Source organism: Otolemur garnettii, unplaced genomic scaffold (genome assembly GCF_000181295.1).
Source record: "Otolemur garnettii isolate 467f Iridium unplaced genomic scaffold, OtoGar3 scaffold00243, whole genome shotgun sequence".
NCBI lineage: Eukaryota > Metazoa > Chordata > Mammalia > Primates > Galagidae > Otolemur > Otolemur garnettii.
Genome location: NW_003852638.1, coordinates 452159 through 475331, shown reverse-complemented (window position 1 = coordinate 475331; position 23173 = coordinate 452159). Strand labels below are relative to the sequence as shown.

At 37.5% G+C, this 23173-nt stretch overlaps 1 protein-coding gene across 9 annotated transcripts in view; it reads left to right on the top strand.

The window, feature by feature from the left end:
- The first annotated feature begins 476 nt into the window (after positions 1-476).
- ZCCHC6 (zinc finger CCHC-type containing 6) overlaps positions 477-23173 on the top strand; it is a 71530-nt gene continuing 48833 nt past the window's right edge. For 3 of the 9 annotated variants that reach the window (XM_023508307.1, XM_023508306.1, XM_012812994.2), the window contains exons 1-11: positions 715-790; positions 1305-1428; positions 1915-2465; positions 8898-9079; positions 9507-9623; positions 10115-10292; positions 12973-13061; positions 14936-14987; positions 15938-16007; positions 16986-17112; positions 18559-18678. In XM_023508307.1, the coding sequence (XP_023364075.1) occupies positions 1946-2465; positions 8898-9079; positions 9507-9623; positions 10115-10292; positions 12973-13061; positions 14936-14987; positions 15938-16007; positions 16986-17112; positions 18559-18678 (1455 nt within the window). In that variant the 5' untranslated portion in view covers positions 715-790; positions 1305-1428; positions 1915-1945. Of the gene's footprint in view, positions 559-683; positions 900-1304; positions 1429-1914; positions 2466-8897; positions 9080-9506; positions 9624-10114; positions 10293-12972; positions 13062-14935; positions 14988-15937; positions 16008-16985; positions 17113-18558; positions 18679-23173 lie in introns of those variants that run through there. The other 6 variants (XM_023508303.1, XM_023508302.1, XM_023508309.1 and 3 more) reach the window with 6 other exon arrangements.

Below are 23173 nucleotides of genomic sequence, written 5' to 3'. Positions count from 1 at the left end.
AATCCTCTCCTCCCTTTCCGCTGTAGCCCCGCCCTCTTGCTTTTCCCAGGAGGGGCGGGTTGGGGTGGGGGTTAGCCTTACACAACCTAAAAAAAGGGGATGAGCATTCCCTGTACCACACTGAGATCTGGATGAACAGTGGGCGTTTAAGTGCTGATTATTTCTACAAGGTCGGCAATTACGACTTTAGAACACTAAATCACTCCAAATAGAAAAAACAGCCGTCGCGCTACGAGGCCTCAAAGCCAGGCTTAATTCTCCCTGGAAGCACCCAAGGAGCATCCACAGGCAAAGCCGAGCCCAGCAGTGAGCTGAGGAGAGAGGCTGCGCCCGCCCGCCGGCCCCGCGTCTGTCTTCGGGGCAGGCGGTTTAGCGCCCCACACCTCCTGGAGGCAGAGGGTCTCGGTTCCCCGCACCCACAGCGAAGAGGAACCCAAGGCGCGTCGACGCCGTAACGAGAGCGGGCGGGAGAAGGCCCGGCCGGAAGAGCAGCCGAGGCGCTGAGCAACTCGTTGGCGCGGAGGACCTCGCCCAGAGCCAGACCCAGCGCCGGACACCGTGAGGGAGCGCGCTGGGGGTCGCGGCGGCCGGGAGTGGGCGGGGCAGCAGCGGGAGGCCCTCGGGGCGTGCGCGCGTTTCCGGCGTGCGCGGCGGAGCGCTGGGCGGGGGCACCGCCAGCTCCCAATCGCGCACAATGAGACAGCGCTGAGCGCCGGAAGTGGGGCCGAAGGAAAACACGGAGAGGGAGCCCGGCCGGGACAGGAAGAGGCTGGGGACCACGGCGAGGGTGGTGAGTGCTCCCGGGCGTCTCCTCCCACGTCCCTCCCAGACTCGCCTCCGGGCTGGGTCTCCAATGGGTTCCCTGGTCTCTAGAGTAGAGGTCGGGGCTGGCTCCGGAGGTACGTTGGCTCCATCCTCAGCTGGCCTAGCCCCAGTTTGAGTGACTGGGGAGCCCCAAAGCCAGCGGGGACTGAGCTCTCTCGGGTTGTAGTTCGTGTCTTCACTTTGTGTCAGACACAGTGGGGGGCAGAAGAAGGGATTTGGGTTTAGGCATTCGGCCCGGCCCCTTTGCCAGCTGGGGGAGCCCCGGAACCCCATCGAGGCAGCAGGTCACTTCCTGCTTCCTGGTCCCCACTGTGGTTTCGTGGCCAGAAGTGCGGGGACGCCTCTTTTCTCAGCTTCGGGCTCCGAAGGGTGGAAACTGAGGCAGATCGTGGGTGGGGCTGTCGAATGGGAATGGGTGGTGAAAAGGAATGTCATTCCGCAGAGAATTGCTGTTCGTAACAAAACCAAACTTGTTTTAGGCTGAAGAACGAGGAATGGGGAGGTTAGCTGGAGTTGTCGTTTGGTCTGAAACCTAGCCCCTTTGGCTAGAGCGGTACCTTGATCAGGAGCCCAGCCTCAGCGTAGCCCAAGCGATTGAAGCAGGTCTGTTGCAGTTGATGAAATAACTTGGTTCACATAAAGTGTCGGTTACTGTGTAACACTTAAAAGTAATGCCAACTTTAAAAAAAAAAAAAACACTGTTTCGAGAGTTTTGTAACAGTTTTGGCTTGGGATGAGGTTTTCTCTGGAAAAAAGCACTTTTATATAGGTAAAAGCCAACCAACTTGGTATGAGTAACATTTTACTACACCACACAGTTCTTGAACCTTGTAGGAGCTTCTCTTATTCACAGATCTGATCTTCATGCTAACTGAGTACTAATTTTCATGAAAAATATTATAGGACTAAACCTCCTAACTTCCAGAGTAGTGTACTGATTACTAAGAATGTGATAGAAATTGTATTGAAAGAAAAAATAAGAAAAGAGGAGCTTCTTATAAGCTTTTGGGCTTCTGTATGATAAATGTGCCATTTTGTGTTCTTTTTTTGATATCCTGTTTGATGTGTCACCAAAATACCTTCTTTCAGGTGCAAAGTAAGAAAATTGAAGTCAAAGACCATGGGAGATGCAGCAAAACCTTATTTTGTGAAGCGCACAAAAGACCGAGGGACTATGGATGATGATGATTTCAGAAGGAGTCACCCCCAACAAGATTATTTAATAATGGATGATTATGCTAGAGGCCATAGCAGTAAAATGGAAAAAGGCCTTCCAAAAAAAAAGGTAGCACCAGGGAACTATGGGAATACCCCAAGAAAAGGACCATATACTGTTTCCAGCAATCCGTATGCATTTAAAAACCCAATCTACAGTCAGCCTGCTTGGATAAATGACAACCACAAAGATCAGAGTAAGAGATGGCTATCTGATGAACTTACTGGTAATTCAGACAATTGGAGAGAATTCAAACCTGGACCTAGAATTCCTGTTACAAACCGACCAAGGAAAGACTCTTTTCAAGAAAGCGAAGATGGTTATAGATGGCAAGACACAAGAGGCTGCAGAACTGTAAGACGACTATTTCATAAAGACCTATCAAGCCTAGAAACCATGTCAGAAATGGAAGCAGGAAGTCCTGGTAATGTGTTCTAACTTGTCAGGTTATAACTCCAAAGTCATCAGTGTCTTACTCTCTTTTTATACAAATGAGATTTGTTATTTTTAGCAATTCAATTTAAACTTTTCAAAGTTTCTGCTTTAAAAAGTGATCACTTATTTAATGTGATTAAGAGTTTTTATCATGATATTTGGGCAACTTCAACACGTTTCATACATGTGTTGATGCCTTGTCCTAGGGTTCATTTTACTTTATTAAATATTTCCTGTTTGTGTTTTTTTACAAGAAGGTGATTATATCCCCCTGGGATCATATCATAATTGCTGAGTGGTGTGTATGTATTTTCAAAATGTTGTACTGTAATTTTGTGTTCACATTATAAGAATAATTAATGTGTTCATATTATAAGTGATAATATAAAGCTAAAAAATATTTGATGTAAAAACAATATAGATTGCATATATCTCCTGTCACAAGAGGGATATATATTGTTAGTAGAGTATTAGACTCCCTAGAACTAATTTTTTTTTTTTTTAAGAGACAGCCTTATTTTATTGCCCTCGATAGAGTGGTGTGGCATCACAGCTCACAGCAACCTCCAACTCCTGGGCTTAGGCGATTCTTTTGTCTCAGCCTCCTGAGTAGCTAGGACCACAGGTGCCTCCCACAGCACCCAGCTATTTTTTGTTGCAGTTTGGCCAGGGCCAGGTTTGAACCACTCTGGGTACATGGGGCTAGTACCTTACCCACTGAGCCACAGGCGCCACACAGAACTACTATTTTTGCTTTTCAGAAGAGCATGGCAATTAGAGCACCACACCAGGCCAGGTGCTCTAATTTCATTTTGAAATTAGAAATTGAGAAGCATGAGAGTTTAGAAAGTCAGAAATATTGGCCTGGTGTGGTGGCTCATGCCTATAATCCCAGCACTTGGGAGGCTGAGGCAGGTGGATTGCCTGAGCTCATAGGTTTGAGACCAGCCTGAGCAAGAGCAAGACCTCATTCTAAAAAGTAGCTGGGCACTGTGGTGGGCACACGTAGTCCCAGCTACTTGGGAGGCTGAGGCAAGAGAATCATTTGAGCCCAAGAGTTTGAGGTTGCTGTGAGCTGTGACGCCAGCACACCCTACAAAGTGAGACCCTGTCTCCAAAAGAAAAAGAAAAAAGTAGAAAGTCAGAAGTACAGATAGATAAAAACTTTACTGTTTAATTTCAAGAAAACCAAAATCCATTTTCTTTAAATATTGGATTAATACCAGGTTAAATACAATGAGATTACATTATTTGTATTTGTTATGTAGCTTCCAGTTGTAATTGAGTCCTTCACCCATAGGGTGTGCCATATGTACCTTCATTGTACCCATTAGATGGGAGCTTACCTAGCTCCTTCCCCTCCTGGAATTTGTGTGTTTTTTTTTTTCTTTTCTTGTGTGGGCCTATAGTTGTTCATCTACTAGTTTCACCAAAACCCATTTCTAAGTGCCCTCACTTGCTTGGTTAATTGCCTCATTGTGATTATTTATGTGTTTTTCTAAAAGATAAAAAAAATAGATTGTCCAGGTAGCAATGATTTCTGTACACAGGAAGGTTATTTATTTTTTTATTTATTTATTTTTTTTGTAGAGACAGAGTCTCACTTTATTGCCTTAGGTAGAGTGCTATGGCGTCACACAGCTCACAGCAACCTCTAACTCCTGGGCTTAGGCAATTCTTTTGCCTCCGCCTCCTCAGTAGCTGGGACTATAGGCACCTGCAACAATGCCTGGCTATTTTTTTGTTGCAGTTTTGGCTGGGGCCGGGTTTGAACCCCCCACCTTCGGTATGTGGGGCCAGTGCCCTACCCACTGAGCCATAGGCGCCACCAGGAAGGTTATTTTTATCTGATGGATAGTATTTACCAAAATGAAATAAAAATTGGGTGGAAAAAGTGTAATAGTGTTTAGTGCAAAAATGAAAATTATAATTGGAAAAATGGACTTGGACTTGTATTATTGGCTACAAGCTTTTTTTTTTTTTAAGATAAAAGTCTCACTTTGTCACCCTCAGTAGAGTGCCATGGCATGATCATAGTTCACAGCAACCTCAGTCTTACGAGCTCAATCAATCCTCTTGCATCATCTTCCCAAGTAGCTGGGGCTATAGGCGCCCACTACAGGGCCCCGCTAGTTTTTCTGTTTTTAGTAGAGATACGGGTCTCTCCCTTGCTCAGGCTGGTCTCAAATTTGTGACCTCAGGCAGTTTGCCCACCTTGACCTCCCAGAATGCTAGGATTGTAGGTGTGAGCCACCGCACCCAACCTGTAAGCCTTTTTTAGTGACTGGACAGATGGGTTGCAAACTGGCTAGCACTTTTAAAATTTTTTGAGTTTAAATGCATTCAGGCAATATGGACATTTTGTAGTTTTCCAGATGCATTTTGGTCACGTTTCTCACAGTGGACAGTTGATGTATGTTATCTCTAAGGCATTTGAGGTTTTGACTTATGCATGTAGAACACTTAAAAGGGAAAGGTCATTTTTAATCTTAGGAGGTCTTGTGATAAAAATGAAAAACTAAAGCACTTGTTAATATTAAATGAAAAAATATGTGCTGTTTGATAATTTTTATAGGAAAATTAGGAGTAAATGCCAGTACCAAGTAGCAGAAACAGAATGAAGTGTTACAAAGGAATTAAACAGTAGGAAGAGATAAAACTTTAGCCATATAAATCTTTAAGTTATAAAGAATTTGAAGGGATTATTTGATGCTGTACTCTGTTGTGATATATCAGAGGTGGAGTGGCAATTTTATAAATTAGACAGCTGTAGCTCGGAGAGATTAAATTTATTCAGACCTGTGTATGCACAGTTATAGATTAGAAAGTGGAACAGAAACCAGGAACTGTGCTATTGTGACAATTTATTCAACCTTGCTGGACTTGAAGTCCTGACAGGGGAAAGTAAGCTTTTGATTTGTTTTTCTTTTTTAAAAACTGTATATATTTAAATATTTCTTTATACTATGTCTAGGTAGGATGTGAACATTTTAGTTACCTTGTTTTTAGGAAAATTAATCTTAAAAAGCATTTTAAAAAGAAAAGTTTACATATCAAAAATGCACAACCAGAAAAAAGGAACTATAAAACTCTTATATGTAATTATTTGGTTTTAAAAACAACTATAAAGAAGTTGCTTTTAAGTATGTTAGAACAAGAAATGCATTTTCTTTTTTTTTTTTTGCAGTTTTTGGCTGGAGCTGGGTTTGAACCTACCACCTCCACCATATAGAGCTGGTGCCCTACTCCTTTGAGCCACAGGCGCTGCCCAAGCAAATGCATTTTCAATTTCTGTCTTTATTGAAAGCAATCCAAAATTGTGCGTTTTTCTCTATATGAAATACAGGTGTATGCTTTTAGTTACTGTTCAGCTTTTATCCCTTGAAAGTCTTTATAAAGGAAGTATTAAACATGGGTATCACATTATTTACTACAGAGAAAAATTCAGTTTCAAGTATAAACTACATATATAGTAGTATATACTATACTATATACTATATCCTTTGCATGACATTCAAAGGATACTAAAAAGGATCTCATTAAAGGGATTCCAGTTTCCTTAAATCAAAAGTTTACTGAATAAGGAATAGTTTTTTTAAACAGTGTGAGGAGATGTAATGAAAATTATGTTAGAGCAGTTACTTCTTAAAAAAAATACAGTACTACTTTCTAGTTTTCATTTCTATATTACTACCTCACCTCATCCCTCAGATGTCATAGATTGCCATTTTAATATATTTGGGACAGTGCCATTAACGATCTTAGGTGGAAAACATCTGCTCAAATACATGTGTTCTTTGTGAATGGAATAATGGACCATATGCAAATAAAATATGTGAAACTTTGAATGCTGCATATAGAGAACTCTGACTACAATAAATCTGGGATGAACCAGGTATTCTTCTTCTGAGTAATTACGGAAAGTTTTCATCAGTACCCAGTTTTGTCTTCCAAGATTCCCTCCAGCAAGATTTTATTTAATAGTTTTTACCAGGCAGGCCTGTGAAACTCAGTTGCCTAATATTGCCTTGTCAGTTCTAGTCTATTGTAGATGTGAGTATGCTGCAAAAAAGGATTTTAATAATTTCTGGTTCTATATTGTTAGATAGAAGGCTGAATTTCAGAACTCCCATCTGTATTTTAATCTGTATTTCAAATCCCTTGAGTCCTTTGACTTAGCCATGTATCCTTGGACAAGCTATTCCCTTGGACCAGCATTGTCCCCATCTATACAATGGGAAAATACTAGCATCCATGACAGGTTACTATAGTAATTTAGCATGGCAGTGCATATCAAGTGCTTGCTTTACATCTGTTGCTTAATACTCAGCATGATAGCTGCTGTTAACAGTCATCCAATAGAGTTCCTGCAGCCATCATCTTCTCTGTATAAAAGCAATAGAATTAATTGTGGTCTTTGGAGATAGAGAAGTCACTCTTAATAGGAAATGACAGCAATTATAGTTATTAAGAAAAAGAGAATAGGAGTTAAAAAGGAACTTGGTTAACATCATTTACTCTTTTATAAACTAATGAGGACTCTTCTAAAGGATTCTGCACATATTAGTATAAATCTTTAATAAGTGTTTGCCTAAGAAACTTCTGTCATGAACAACTAAAGTTAGATTGCAATTAGAGAAAGATAGTGTTTATAATGATAAGCAAATTAAATGAGAATGGACACATCTCTTAAGTAAAAAGTGCTGTCTCAGAAGATGGTTCAGACCACAAATTCTGGCCTTAAAAGATTATGATAATTTAATTGGAAGTAGGGGGCTATTAAAAAGGAAATGTTAAAGTAACCTGATTTTTTTTTATTTAAATGACTACCTTTTAGTATTTTATTTGTTCAGTCTATTTTGATTGAATTTTTAAAACTATGTTTTTCTTGATACTTCGTTAGTTATTAAATTGTCATATATTATATTATAGAAGCTATTTGCAGAATTTCATTATAGTCATCTCAGGTAGTTTGAGCACAATGCTTGCCTGCTTTTTCTTTAAAGCTCTTGGCAATGCTTTTTCTTTCTTTTTTTTTTTTTTTTTGCAGTTTTTGGCCAGGGCTGGGTTTGAACCCGCCACCTCCGGTATATGGAGGTAGCACCCTACTCCTTTGAGCCACAGGTGCCACCCTCTTTTTCTTTTTTTAAATAATTGGAGAGCCTGTACCTCCTTTTCTGTCAGAATTTTTTCTTTTTTTCAGTCAGTCAGTTCATTGTAATTGCCATACTAGTAATGAGTTCCTCTGAAAACTTGACAAAGGAATTGCCTCATGCAGGACATTTCAGTCAGTTTATATTTCTAAGGACTGATTTATTTATTTATTTATTTATATTAAACCTGCTCTTTGTAGTTTTAATTTTTTTATTTTAGAAATTATAGGGAGGGCTAATTTATTTTAATCATTATGTGTTACTAATAGCTTCATTTTTCAGATAGAAGTTAATAGAAGTTATTGAAGCTGTTGAAAACTTTTTTTTTTTTAGAGACAGTTTCACTTTGTCACCCTTGGTAGAGTGCTATGGCGTCAAAGCTCATAGCAACCTCCAGCTCTTGGGCTTAGGTGATTCTCTTATCTCATCCTCCCGAATAGCTGGGACTACAGGTGCCCACCACAATTCCCCGGCTATTTTTTGGTGGCAGTTGTCATTGTTGTTTAGCAGGCCCAGGCAGGCTCGAACCTGCCAGTCTTGGTGTATGTGGCCAGCACCCTACTCATAGAGCTACAGGCGCCAAGCCAAGAAGTAGTCCTTAATAAATAAATTTTAGCTTGGACTTTGTATTAATGGAGGGACCCCACGATGAGTTATTGAAGGCTAAATTTGCAATTAGATGATTGATTTTCACTCCAGATAAAGACGTAATTGATTTCTGAGTTCTCCAGATATACATTGTCCATTTTTGCCCTGTAGGAGATTGTTCGCTTTTAAAAAGTGAAAGCAAATGTGGATGGTTTTAATCAGAATAACAAATGTACTTACAGGTATTCTAGAGTATGTTAGATATAGTACATGACATATTATAGTATGTTAATAGTAGAATTATATGTATGTTTGCCTTTAGAGGATAATACTCTACTACTTGAGTATGAACAATAGAATCATAGAATTACAATAGTAGAATAGTAGAATTATACATATGCTTGCCTTCAGAGGGTAATACTCTACTACTTGAGTATGGTCAGCAGTATACTACCGTATATGATTGAAATAGAATACTTTTTAAGTTTTCCAAAAACGTGATTTATATGGATTGATGCTTTCAGGTAATATGCTTACTGAATACAGCTGCTTTTCCTTTTGCTTTGTGTTCAGATGTGATTTATTCTCTCATGATTTAATTAATAGGTGTGTAAGTTCTGCTTTTTACTCAGGAGTGGTATTATTCAATTTTGCAAATAATATTTTCCCCCTAACTTAAGAAAACAAGAAGCAGAGGTCCAGACCTAGGAAGCCACGGAGAACTAGAAATGAGGAAAATGAGCAGGATGGAGACTTGGAAGGCCCTGTGATTGATGAGTCTGTGCTTTCAACAAAGGAGCTCCTGGGCTTACAGCAGGCTGAGGAGCGATTGAAAAGGGACTGCATTGAAAGGCTAAAAAGGGTAACATCTTTATACATGTTTATTTGTTAAAATCCTTGTTTTGATTTAAACTATATTAGTAATTGGGGGTTAAATAACATTGTGTAAGAGTAATTGCTATTATACTTAAAACGACAATTAGGATAATGATAAAGGGAAACTATTTTAACAGTTTTGAAAGTGAAGGAGAAGCTAGGCATGTTGGCACACGTGTAGTCCTAGCTACTTCAGAGGTTTAGGCAGGAGGGTCACTTGAGTCCAAAAGTTCAAGTCTGTAGTGTGCTATAATTGTGCCTGTGAAGAGCCACCACACTTCAGCCTGGGTAACATAGACTATATCTCTTAAAAAGAAAAAAAATGAGGAGAAATAATTCTCTGGCTAATTGTGTTTACCTGTGTGTTTGGAGAAACATATCTTTGTATAAATATGAATCTTTTCACATTATAGCGACCACGAAACTACCCTACAGCAAAGTACACCTGCAAACTCTGTGATGTTTTAATTGAATCCATTGCATTTGCCCATAAACATATCAAAGAGAAAAGGCACAAGAAAAACATAAAGGTGAGTTTAACATAACCCAAATAAATATGTTATCTGTGAGTTATTGCTTGTCATCTTTGTGACTTTATTCTTCTTAAGGCTGTGTTACTTATAACTTCACTACTTTATTTCTTGAATTTATTTTAGCCAAGATACCTTATGCTAGTCAGATGTGTTTTGCTGGGCAGCCTTGTTAATTTCCTTCAGTATCAGGACACATAAAGTCATCAGTAGGACCTAAGTATATGTCCTTGTCCCTGTAATAACCAAATAATCAGTTTATCATTGCTGTTTTTACTCTTTCCTTCCTTCTGCCCATTCTTTTATCACTGATCCATATTACATGCATAAAAATGTATGTATATGTTTAATAGGATGAAGACTAACAAAGCTAAGATGAAAAGTGGAACTAAGAAAAAGATTCTAGAAAATTTTCTAGTGTGCTGTCTTAGTGAATGGTAGGTTAAAACTGTGTTTAAGTCATTTTTAATCTCAACTTTTGATCTTAAAAGGAAAAGCAAGAAGAAGAATTGCTCACTACATTACCCCCACCAACACCCTCCCAGATAAATGCCATTGGCATTGCTATCGACAGAGTGGTTCAGGAGTTTGGCTTGCACAATGAGAACTTGAGACAGAGGCTAGAAATTAAATGTATCATGGAAAAAGTGTTCCAACACAAGTTACCAGGTATTTTCTAGAATTTTATATTTAGCTACGTAAAATTACTTTATTCATTTTTCCTACCAGTCATAATTTTTGCCTAACATTTGCCATGTCCTGAAGCTCTTAGTTTTTGTATTTTTGGTTTTTGTTCTTCCTGGCTTCCCCCACTATAACAAAGACTTTAACATGTATTGTCATTGTGAACCTGTTTTCATTATAAACTTCATTGTGTTTATGAATTTTAAGTTGAGTGTCTCATTAGGGCACTATGGGACTCTTGTGTATATACAGAGTGGCCATTAAGTTTATCTGGAATTTCAAATAGACAATCTGTATTGTCTGTTTACTTGTTTACCTTTCTCTCCATCTAATCAACACAGTATTTTAAGTTATAAAATCAAGAGAAGTATCCTGAAATTATTTTTAGGTTGTTGGTGTCAAAAAATGGTTTTATTGGGTGGCACCTGTGGCTTAGTGGGTAGGGTGCTGGCCTCTCATACCGAGGGTGGCTGGTGTCCTACCCACTGCAACAAAAAAATAGCCGAGCATTATGGCAGGTGCTTGTAGTCCCAGCTACTCGGGAGGCTGAGGCAAGAGAATCGCCTAAGCCCAGGAGTTGGAGGTTGCTATGAGCTGTGTGATGCCATGGCACTCTACTGAGGGCAATAAAGTGAAACTATCTCTCTACAAAAAAAGGGGGAGATGTTTATTTAACCATACAAACATCTAAAATGAGCTTAGTAAACTAGATTGTAAGTAATTTGTTAATGGATTTTGTGTACTATTGAATTGATTTTCCAAGTGTCTGCTGCCTATTTTTAATTTTAGATTCTTGGTTTGAGGGGGTGGGGAGCACAGTATTTGGAGTATGTTATTTAATGAAAATTTGAGGCCAGGTATGGTAAATGCTTGACACAGCTGCTATCAGTTCTTGGCAGCAACAAACTCTGTCCTTGTGCATGCACATGCATGCACACCCACACATACACCCTGTTATTCCTATTTAGGTAAATGATGAGAGTAGGTTTATCATTCTTAATCCCTGCTGTGCATCAGAATTATCTGTGAGCCAGGAACAACTACTTCCAGAAAATTACTGTAGATAATTCCCATCCACAACTAGTGGTGGAATCATTATTTAAATTTATCACCTTATGAGCTGTAGAACTGCAGTAGAACTTCCATAGTTGACATCTCCCTACGTTGACCACCACCTTAAAGTGACTGATTTACCTAGAACATCTACCACATGTGCATATCAGTACAGTAGTCCTACTTCCGTATGTTCACCTCAGTATGTTGAAGAGTTTGTTACAGTCCCTGGAGTGGTCAGCTTGCAGAGAATTCTATCATATTTGTTTTACTGAAAGATCATATGGGTTGATTGCCTTGTAGTGCTCACACCTGTAATCCCAACACTTTGAGAGGTCAAGGTGGAAGGATTGCTTGAGGCCAGGAGTTTGAGATCAGCCTGGACAATAGCAAGACCCTGTATCTACACAAATTTTTAAATTAGCTGAGTGTGGTAATGCATGCCTGCAATCCTACCCATTTGGGAGGCTGAGGTGAAATAATCACTGGAGCGAAGAATTCAAGGTTGTAGTGAGCTGTGATTGCTCCCTTACACACCAGTCTAGGAGCTAGAGTGAGACCTATCTCTTTAAAAGAAAAAAGAACATACATATAGTAATTGTAACATAAATACTTTCATAGAATAAGGGGAGAGAAGCTATTCATACCATAGGTATATCCTGAAAAGTCAATTGTGATTTTGATGATTTTTGGCTGTATAATTCTATACAGAATTGAATGTACTTGGTTATGAAAAACTATTAAAACTCATCATTCAAATTAGCAAACCTCAAATAAAAAGCTCTGATGATAAAGGATGATATTTTTACTACAACAGTAGTAAAATTTTAAAGGTAAATGTCAAAAGTATAGGTGGTACACAATACACACATGACTTCCTCTGAAGAGTGAATTGCTGCCTACTGTTTTAAATTGTATCAGCAATACTGTAATTATTTTTGAAAGTTTTCTAAAGGTATTGTTAAGTGTGTTTGTTCATAATGTAACAGGTGCTTCAAATTAAAGAATAACTTAATGTTAATTTTTTTGTTGTTATTGTTTTACTTAAACATGTTCTTTATAGTAAATTACACCAATGTCTACTTTCCAAAAGGTGAAAAGAAATGTTTGTATTAACTCTTGCATTGTGTTTCCTTTTTCACATTTTAAAAATTAGTTCAAATACTGTTTTCTGCACAAAATGTGATCATGAGAATAAAGGAATTTTATCCATTTTATAACTAGCATGAAATGAATGTATGTTAAGCTAAACCACAGAGAATGCATACAGCTTTCCCTATTTAATAAAATTAAGAGAAGAATGAAGAGCCACTTATTCCTGTCCTTTGTTTATCCCAGACTTGAATACAGTTTTGCTTTTGTGCATATTATTTATTTACTCATTCATAGTGGCAGGCAGGCCAGTGAGCAGTGGGGACAGGAGAGCAAGGGCATGGAGCTGTAACTATCTCCTGAGTGAGCTGGCTGTACTCCCAGCTGCAGGCCACAGCCAGGGCTGGGCTCTTGAGCCTGCCCACCACTATGCATAATTGTAATTGATGGCTCTGTATTTGAAGTAGCAGTGTTCTAAGTTTTAAAATCTTTTATTTATGACTTTTATTTATTTTTTTAGATTGTTCTCTAAGATTATATGGGTCATCCTGTAGCAGTTTGGGTTTCAGAAATTCGGATGTAAACATTGACATTCAATTTCCAGCCATTGTAAGTACAAAATGAAATGTTGGAATTTTCAGAGTGGTGTGGAAATTCTTCTAAATGGGAACTGCATATGAATATATTTTAGATGTTTAAAGATACTTTAAGTATAATGGTGGCAGTTTACCCCCCTAAATTTCCATTTTTATGTCCTCTCCTTTTGTTTCAGAGCATTTTAAAAAATATTTATAGGTTTTCATACTTGTTTTACTCTATAGATCTTTTATACTTATAATACTAGTTTTTTAATTATATGACTCTAATGAGGGTATTTACATTCTATTAACTTAAAAAAAACTAAATTCTCTTAGTAAAATCAGCTTTCCAATGGCAGGAAAAGAAGTCAGATTTCAAACAGCACAGATACATAAATATTTGTGATTTGAAAGCTTAATTAGCTCCTGAGTTTCCTTTATATATATATATACTTATTTTACGAAAATAATTAAGGTTTTACAGAACCACACCTGGTCTGGATTTCTGGTTTAAACATGATTCAAAAAGAATTAATGAGTCAGAATCTTAAATCTGGCACATACCTGGAGTTCCAGCTTCTCTGCAGCTGAGACAGGAGGATCACATGAGCCCAGAAGATTGAAGCTGTAATGAGCTATGATCATGCTTGTGATTAGCCAGTGCAGTCTAACTTGGGCAGCATATTAAGACCCCTATCTCTAACAAACAAACAAGTAAACAAAAAAGAAAAACTGGAAGGCACTTTAGTAGATTATCCATTTTTCCACCGATGCCCATCAGGTCAGTTTGCAGATGGTCTATGTGCAGTCACTTGAGTTGCTTGTTAAAAATCCAGATTCTTGGGTCCCAGTTCTGCTGTTCTATTTCAACAACCTTTCATTCCTTGCCATATCTGACTAGTATAGATACCTGGTCAGCTAACCAATATACCTTTGCTGTTCTTTTAACCTTAACTTCTGATCAGTGCTTTACCAGCCATAGCAATTATTTTGATCTGTTATTCATTCATTTAGCAAATATTCACTAAATCCTTTTTTATGGCAAGCATTATACTAGATTATAATGGACAAAACAGAAATGGTTCCTCTTTCATGAAACTGATATCTAGTGAAGGAGATAAGTAATTACCCATATAATTCATTATTATGAGAGCTGTGCAGAGAAAAAAAGGTTCAGTAGTAGAAAACAAGGACTATTCAGGGATACAACAGCCATGAAGGCATCTTTGAAGAGAACATTTCATCTGAGCTCTAAAAGAGGAAAAGGACCTGGTGAGGAACAGCATTTACAAACACACTAAGTCAATAAGGAGCTTGGCATATTCAAGGTGCTCAAAGAAGCGTATCAATGTGAAGAGATCAAGAATAAGAATATGAGATTAGGATGGGGAGATACGCTGGGGCCCCACATGTAGGGTTGTGTAGGCCATGGTAGAAAATTTTATTATGGTCTAAGAGCAGTAAGATGTCATTAGGAGTTTTAAGAGTTTTAAGGATACAGTTTATGATTTTATATGGTTCTGGTTCCATTGTGGAACAAGGACTATAGAAAAGCCACACTGAAGCTGGGACTGGCAAGCTGTCTGTTGTAATTGTATTGCAGAGTGAGAGGTGATATTGTTAGCAGTTTCATAAACATCAAGATTTGCTGAGAGGAAATTATCTCAATTACTTAATAGTAGTTTACTGTGTAGTAGGGGTTTTTTTGCCCATGTTCATCCTCATTTGGTGCTCATCTGCCTGTCTTTGACATGTGCACACAGCATAATGTTAATTTCTTTACTCTGGTAGCAATGTCCATTTCTAACTTGGAAAACAATTTGGGGAACTTCAGATGTCTATGTTACATCAGTGAAACAAAAGTACTTAGGGATTATTTCATGTATTCATTGGTTTATTTCCTAGATGTCTCAGCCAGATGTCCTCTTACTTGTTCAAGAATGTTTAAAGAACAGTGGTAAGGCCAAATTCCACATTTTAAAATTTTTCTTTTGTCTATAATTTGGATATATCTTCTTTTTCAAAGTTAAAGATAGGAAATCACATTTTAAAAATTACTTACATGGATATTCTCCAAAGGAAAAAAACCAAAGCTAATGCCCAGGAATTATTAACTAGTTAGAGTCCTGTTAGTAGCTCTATGCAGAATAGCCATTTTGTAAATAAAGCTTTTAGCTTGTTGATAACATCACTATTTATAAAGATTAAAAGAGTTCTAGATAAGACTAAGACAGGCAAAATATGTAAAATGCAGAGTATTTTACAAACTAAAGTATATTCTGATTTATTCCATGATTAAAATTAATATTTTACAAATGGTAAATAGGTTTAAATGACAGTACCCTGACTAATCATAAATACCCTGATTAATGAATTCACTGAGTTGTTCCCATTTAGGTTTATCAGTTGTCTAGTATAATGTCCAACTTGGGGCTTTATACCTTTTTGTGCTTTACATGGCCCTCATCAAACTGCCTCATCCGTTGGATTAGTCAGCCCCATGCTTCTTGTTTTGGTTGAATAAAGCATTTTAACATTTTTTTTTTTTTTACTTCAATCAATACATATTTTGACACTGAACATTTTTGTAGCCTTTGTAGCAATTTTGTTTTTTAATGTCTTATCCATATTTCTAATTATGTTATCCACAAAACATTTAAATGTTCTGATCCAATGATACAGTCACTTCTAATTTAATATTAACTTTGCAAAATAGAGATTCTAAATTAATCTGATTACTTGATTTTTGAATGTAAATTTTTTTTACTTTTAAGTCATTTCAGAGCTTTAATAGTGGTCTTTCAAAAGACTAAACTGATAAGTCATAACCGATAATTGCACTTTATCTGGTTCTGCTTTTAACCAAAACTTTAATTAACCTTAATTTATTTTTTCTCCTTTCTTCAGACTCTTTTATTGATGTTGATGCAGATTTCCATGCCAGGGTGCCAGTGGTGGTGTGCAGAGAAAAGCAAAGGTCTCTTTCTTTAAGTTGCATATTTATTAACAACTTGGGAAAGCACAAGTACTTTACTAAATCTTAATGTCCAATTTCTAGAATTATAAAATTTTTATGTAGTTATCAGACATACTTTCCACTAGCATTCTCCCTATACTTTTGGCATTCAATGCAAGAGGAGCAAATCTTTTATTTTGATAGAATAAAATTACTTAATAGAAAAATAAAACATTTTCACCCATATCAACTAGGTGAAAACCAACCTTATCAAATGGTTACTTGCTCTAGTTACCTTTACAGGGTATCCCAAAGGTAGCCGTGCCTAGGAAAATTAACAAACTCATAATTTATATTATATTTTGTATTTTTAATATTTTAATATTTATATGTCAACACCTAGAGAAATATTTTGTAAGTTTTTATAATGAATATTTTGTAAATAAAGGTATATTTAGCTACAATTTCTCATTTTCCCTGTGTATCCAGGTATGGCAAACATTTGGGACATCTTGAATTTGCCATCCTTTCTAGCAGCATTTGTGGCAGCTCTGAGTTATAGTGTGAATTTACTCAGCCATATAGCTCTCCTTCTGTCTAAAAGCATTGCTGTCACTACTATAATGGAGTGGTTTGTATACTGTACTGATACTTCTTTAGGCAAATTCCTCTGACTCTTGAGAAAACACTTTTACAAAGACAAATCATGCTCCCATTTGAAACATTTTATAATATTTTCCTTATTTGCATTCCTCCCCCATAAGTAGTTTTAATATTTGAAAATATGCAGTTCTAGTTCAGAAAAATAAAATTTACTCAGAAAATAGCTACTATATCTTTCTTTGATAATCCAATTTCTTAAATGACCTGTAAAGGTTTAGTGAATTTTTTATTTATTATCTGTGTAAATAGGCTGTTGGTGTAAAAGATACTTGAGACCCATATAACACTTATTTTCTTTCTCCTTTCCTTCCCATCCTGACCCCTAACCCCTACCAGTGGTCTTCTTTGTAAAGTGAGTGCAGGAAATGAAAATGCTTGTCTGACAACAAAACATTTAACTGCCCTTGGAAAACTGGAACCAAAGCTGGTTCCTTTGGTGATTGCATTTAGGTACTGGGCAAAGGTAGGTCTGAGTTCTTTAAATGCATGAATACTTTTCCTTTGTATGCATAAGCAGTATGTTTTGATTTTTACTCAGTTAATTTAATCTCAAGCATTCAGGTGCATATTTATAGACATCAAAAAAGAAGGCATCTGAATATAGGAACAGGAACATTAACATGTACAGAAGGGAAATTCAGTGTTTTTATTTTGAAAAGAGCAAAATGATTTATAGTGCTTAATAAAAATCTGATTTGTGGGTCAAATCCCAGAGGATGTGCCTAAGAATTTGCATTTTAACTAGTTTAGCAAGGTGATTCTTAGGCACAGGAAATTATGATAAGATAAAGCTTCTCGTATTGTTTCAAATAACATACTGAGACTCAAAAAAAAAGAAAGACACTATTTGGTCTTGCTCACATTTCTATAATGTTTATGTATAGTATTCTAATTGAAATGCTGTAATAAACAGTAGAGCATTTACCATTCTCCCAAGGTAAAATCATGATTATAAAGTTGATATTCTATGTTTGTACTTAAGCAAAAGCTTTACTGATTCAGATACAGCAGTAATATTAGATAGTTCCTGTTTCTGGGATCCAGGATGAATAGAAGATACCCCATTCTTTGCTAGTGAATGAAAATTGTAATATGCCATCCATTAAAAACTACTTCCTGCTTCATCACTAAGTAGAACATACCCTTTTTTAGTTGTTTTTTCTGTTAATGTGTTAATGTTGATTAGTTTGCCCACATTCACTTCCCAAATGACCTCTTGACCAAAGCATGCATTTGCAAGGCTGTGGGTTAAGAAGTCTAACTAGCTTGCACTTGGAACTAAATTGTCATTTTTAATTCATAAATGTGTGTTTTAACTAAGTGAATGGATTTACTATGGATAAAGAAAATGAAATAGCAAATATTTTAGGACCCTCTGGAAGTAAGTATGATTAAGAGGTTTAAATATTTGGCTCAGCGCCTGTGGCTAGGCACCAGCCACATACACCTGAGCTGGCTTGGGTTCGAATCCAACCCGGGCCACCAAACAACAATGACAGCTGCAACCAAAAAATAGCCAGGTGTTGTGGTGGGTGCCTGTAGTAGTCCCAGCTACTTGGGAGGCAGAGGCAGGAGAATCACTTAAGCCCAGGAGTTAGAGGTTGCTGTGAGCTGTGCTGCCATGGCACTCTACCCAGGGTGACAGCCTGAGGCTCTGTCTCAAAAAAAAATATAAAAGTAAAAATGAGGTTTAAATATTTGAAATTGAAACTGTCACTTAAAATCACAGTATTTGCTTTTGCTTAAGTATAAGGAAATTGTATATTTTGTCACTGTGCTGTTGTATTCTGAGGAATCACTGTAAATCATGTGATACATGAGAATGAAGTTATAAGTTATAGGCCAAACTCTGTAAATGCAAAGTTGGTACAAAAAGAATGCTTCTCCTTTTTTTTCCTCTTATTTGTAGCTTTGCAGTATAGATCGCCCTGAAGAAGGAGGGCTGCCACCTTATGTGTTTGCTCTGATGGCCATTTTTTTCCTGCAACAGAGGAAAGAACCCCTTTTGCCTGTTTATCTAGGATCATGGGTATTTAAAAATGTTTTTTGCTTATATATCTTTTGCTTATAGAAATTTTACTCATAGTTTACAGCCTCAGAATTAGATTTTGCATAATTTTAAAATACGAACACCTAATAAGAACTGAAATGAATTTGTTTAGTCTGCTAGTATAAATATTTATAAACCTTTTATGCCCAAAATATTAATGTGTTTGATTTCAAGATATGTGTACTGCCTCTATTTCCTGCCAAGGTCATTACTACCTTTCTAGAGTGTAGAATCTCTTAATTTTTGAAATGCATATTGTCCTGATGCTTTCAAATAAGAAACTGTGACCCTGTATTAAATTTATCTTTTTTTTTTTTTTTTTTTAATTATTATGGGCACATACTATATAATAGTTTTATAGCTTTATTGGGTGCAGGTGACTTTTTTGTAGAGACAGAGTCTCACTTTATCATACTTGGTAGAATGCCATGGGGTCACACAGCTCACAGCAACCTGCAGCTTCTGGGCTTAGGTGATTCTCTTGCTTCAGCCTCCCGAGTAGCTGGGATCACAGGCGCCTACCAGAACGCCCGGGTATTTTTTTGTTGCAGTTTGGCTGGGGCTGGGTTTGAACCTGCCACCTTGGGTTTATGGGGCTGGCGCCCTACCCATTGAGCCACAGGCACCACCCTTAAATTTATCATTTGATACATTCCTTTTTAGATAAAGTTTTCTAATTTTTCTTTTTTTTTTTTTGTTTCCTTTTGTTTTGAGATAGAGTCTCGGTTTTTTTGCCCCTGGATGGAGTGCTGTGGCATCATAGCTCACAGCAACCTCAAACTGTTGGGCTCAAGCAATTCTCTTGCCCAAGTAGCTGAGACTACAGGAGCCTGCCATAGCACCCAGCTATTTTTAGAGACAAGGTTTCGCTCTGGCTCAGGCTGGTCTGAACCTGTGAGCTCAGACAGTCCACCCACCTTGGCCTCCCAAAGTGCTAAGATTATAGGCATGAGCCACAGCGCCTGGCCTTAAATACAGTTTTATAAATTGATAATTGAATTTACATATCACCTCGAGTCAGGCTGTAAGAAACATTTGGTCCACTGTAACTTACTTTCACTTTCTAGTCTCTTATTTATTTTTCCCCATAATCTGTAAAACAAAAGAAAATAGAAGCATTGAAATTTGTCATCTGTAGCACAAGATGCAAAGCTTAATAATAGTTAACCTCTTGGCTCCACTGGCTCCCAGTTGTAATCACAGCACTTTGGGAGGCAGAGGCCAGAAGCTTGAGACCAGCCTGGGCAATATGGCAAGACCCCATCTACAGAAAATACAAAAAATTCTCTGGGTTTGTTAATGTTCACCTATAGTTCCAGCTGTGTGAGAGCCTGAGGCAGGAGGATCACTTGAGCCCAGGAGTTCAAGACTGCAGTGAACTATGATCCGCACCACTGCACTCCAACCCCATCTCTTTAAAAAAAAAAAATCACCTCTTGAATAATATTCTAATATTATCTTTAAGATAATAGAATTCAAGCCGGGCGTTGTGGTGGGTGCCTGTAGTCCCAGCTACGTGGGAGGCTGAGACAAGAGAATGACCTAAGCCCAAGAGCTGGAGGTTGCTGTGAGTTATGATGCGACAGCACTCTGGTGACAAAGTAAGACTCTGTCTCTGAAAAAAAAAAAAAAAAGATAATAGAATTTATTAATGTGACCACTCTTTCTTGATAAATTAACATCGAGTCGATTTGTTTGAATAAAATTTAAGAAGAGCACATCTGAAAGAGTCAAAATGATGTTATTTCTATCCTTTTAAGAACCTTATTTTTAATCCCTACGTGTTACCCTGAAAAACTGTTATGGATACGCTAATTTTACATAATGACTCCCTTTTTGAAAAGCTTTCTTTGGCACATTGGATATTTTAACTACTTTTCATCTTACTGCATGCAGGTTTTTCTCATCATTTAAGCAGGATATATACTAGAGCAGTAATTCTAAGTTATCCGTACATATAACAAATAATTATAGGAAATTTTTCTTCATGCTTAATAAATTGAGATTAAGCAGGACTTTATTTACCAGGTCCTGAGAATAAAGACTAAAGTAGAATAAGCCACTTAAAGCTCTATCCTGGCACAAGGGATTACAGTATGCTTTGTATCCTAGTTGCCCAAAGCTAGCTTTCTTTGTCTGTGGTATTGAAATGGAAGAATTTTGGACCATGAGATGGTATCTCTACTAGACTATTCTCCTGATGGAAAGGAGTAAGAGAACAGTCAACTCTTAGTTGATAAATAACTCTTTCTACCAAACCCAAGTAGAAATTTGTAGAAGTCTGTGAAACTTTCTATTCGCCTTGATCCAAGAAATAGAAGTTTAGGATGGAACCAGACCAGTTGGATTCTTGTACCTAAAAGAGTGTTGGAGCAAGTTGAATATGTTGCCTTGTTCTGTACTGTCTTGCTTAGTGAGATCTGCCTTTTCATATGTCCTGCTCTTCTCTGAGTAGTGATTTATCATTGAATACCTTTTTCTGTTGCCTGTATATTAGTTCCTTGGCAATGATACTGGAAAGTAAAGCTGAATTTGATTTTGATCATGTCTTTTGTTTATTTAAAATTTAATGACAAAAACAGGTATGTGGTGATTAAATACTAGGTTGAATTCAGTGGATTCAAAAAGATAGTCTATTACCTGAACCAAAATGATCTGCAAGTTTCAGCATTTTAAACTAGTCAGGCATCATTTTGCTGGCTTCTGCCAGAGTTTAAGTCTTCTAAAGCAAGTGAGGAAAAAGGAATTAATATTGTATTCAGTACCTTCCTTATGCCAGATGTTTTACATACATTATTTCTGTAGAAAAACAAATGAGGCCCTTATCAATATTTATATGGAAGTACCTAAACTGTTAATTTTCAATATGTTTAGTGCACTTGTCATTGTGCTAGTCCCTGAAGGACATAAAAAATGAACAAGACAAATTCTCTGTCAGGAATTTTAGTATGTTGTGCCTCTGTCCTCTGATTTGTATTTTCAAAAATCTTTTAGCCATTCTCTTACCAAGCTACTCAGATGTTTCCCTGTTGGAGTCTGTCTGCTCCAATCTTTACTCTCAGTCAAAATTCCCATTTTATTGTCATTAGATCTTGATGTGACTAAAGTTAATTTCAAAGTTATGAATGATGAATATGGTTAGATACCTTCTCAGCATCTATTGCCCGTTATAGTCTGTTATTAGTTTCCTAGTAGATATTATTTGGAATCTGCCGTATTTTATATTTTATAAACCTGATCCTTACCAAACAGTTATTCATTCCCTGGGGATGCCAGATAATGTAGTAGAAAAAAAGAATAGTTTTAAAGTTTGACAGCACTGGGATTCAATTAGGTTTTAACACTTAAACATCTTGTGACCTTGAGCAATTTGTTTAATCTCTGAACCTAAGTATCATTCTGAACCTTAAATGATATAATGAATGTAAAGCTCCAGAAACAAGGTAGGAGAACAAATGTTAGTCCTTTTCTCCTTCAATAGAAAGTCCAGTTCCACTTACGGTGTGAAAGTGTGAACTCCTAACCAAGTGGTCCTTCCACCAATAACAACTGTGAACTCTGGACAATATACAAAAATAACAGCATGAGTGTTCTGCAGACTGAACAAATGCAAACAGACTTTGGAGGGGAGTCAGAATTTGGAGCAAGTAACCACACAAAATTTGGAGCAAGTAACCAACACACAGAGTGAGTTTTCTGTTTTTCTGTGGCTCTACCCCTAAAGACAACTCTGATAAAACAAAGGCTTCTTTCTGACCAGAGGAATCAGGGCCATCAGAAAATAAGTGGGGAGGGAGTACCCAAAAGACAGTAACAGAGAAGTGGAAACCTTACTTCTGTATCAGAACTCAGCATGTTTCTGGCTGACTCTTGAAGCAGTCTTGTTCTGCCCGAAAGCAACATGGAAATCATCATTCCCGTCCTCGCAGCAAGCACAAAACTGAACAAAGTGAAAATAAACAACTTTTAGTAAATCCATCTGACAGTTGAGATTAGGGGACAAATCATTGACCCCCAAACTGGATACCAGGCTAATAGAGTGAAACACAGCTACTAGAACAGAAGCTCAGGAGCAGAATCCTGCCATGGGAGCCAGTACCAGGATAGAAATGTTTAGTATAGCTGGCAAATTCCTAGAGCCTCCTTTGGATAAGCTTGAGAGTTAAAAAAACTCCTCCGGTTCTTAAAAGGGCTTCCTCAGACTTATGAGTTTTCCCTCCAAGAATAACACCTAAATCTGAGGGTGAAGATCTGAGAAAAGTCCCTAGTGTTTCTGCCAGGGCAGGAGGAAAAGTAGCCATTTAGAAGTACACCTAGAGCATTCTGTTCACCTTTATAACAGTCTGCCTTCAAGGGGGATGTAAGAGCCTCACTCTCTTGGTTTTTACTAGGGCCCTATCCACCCAGGGGAGGAGAAATACCCAACTCCACCTCCTCTAGTCTTTCTGTCTCTTCTAAGAATGGTGGAAAGAGA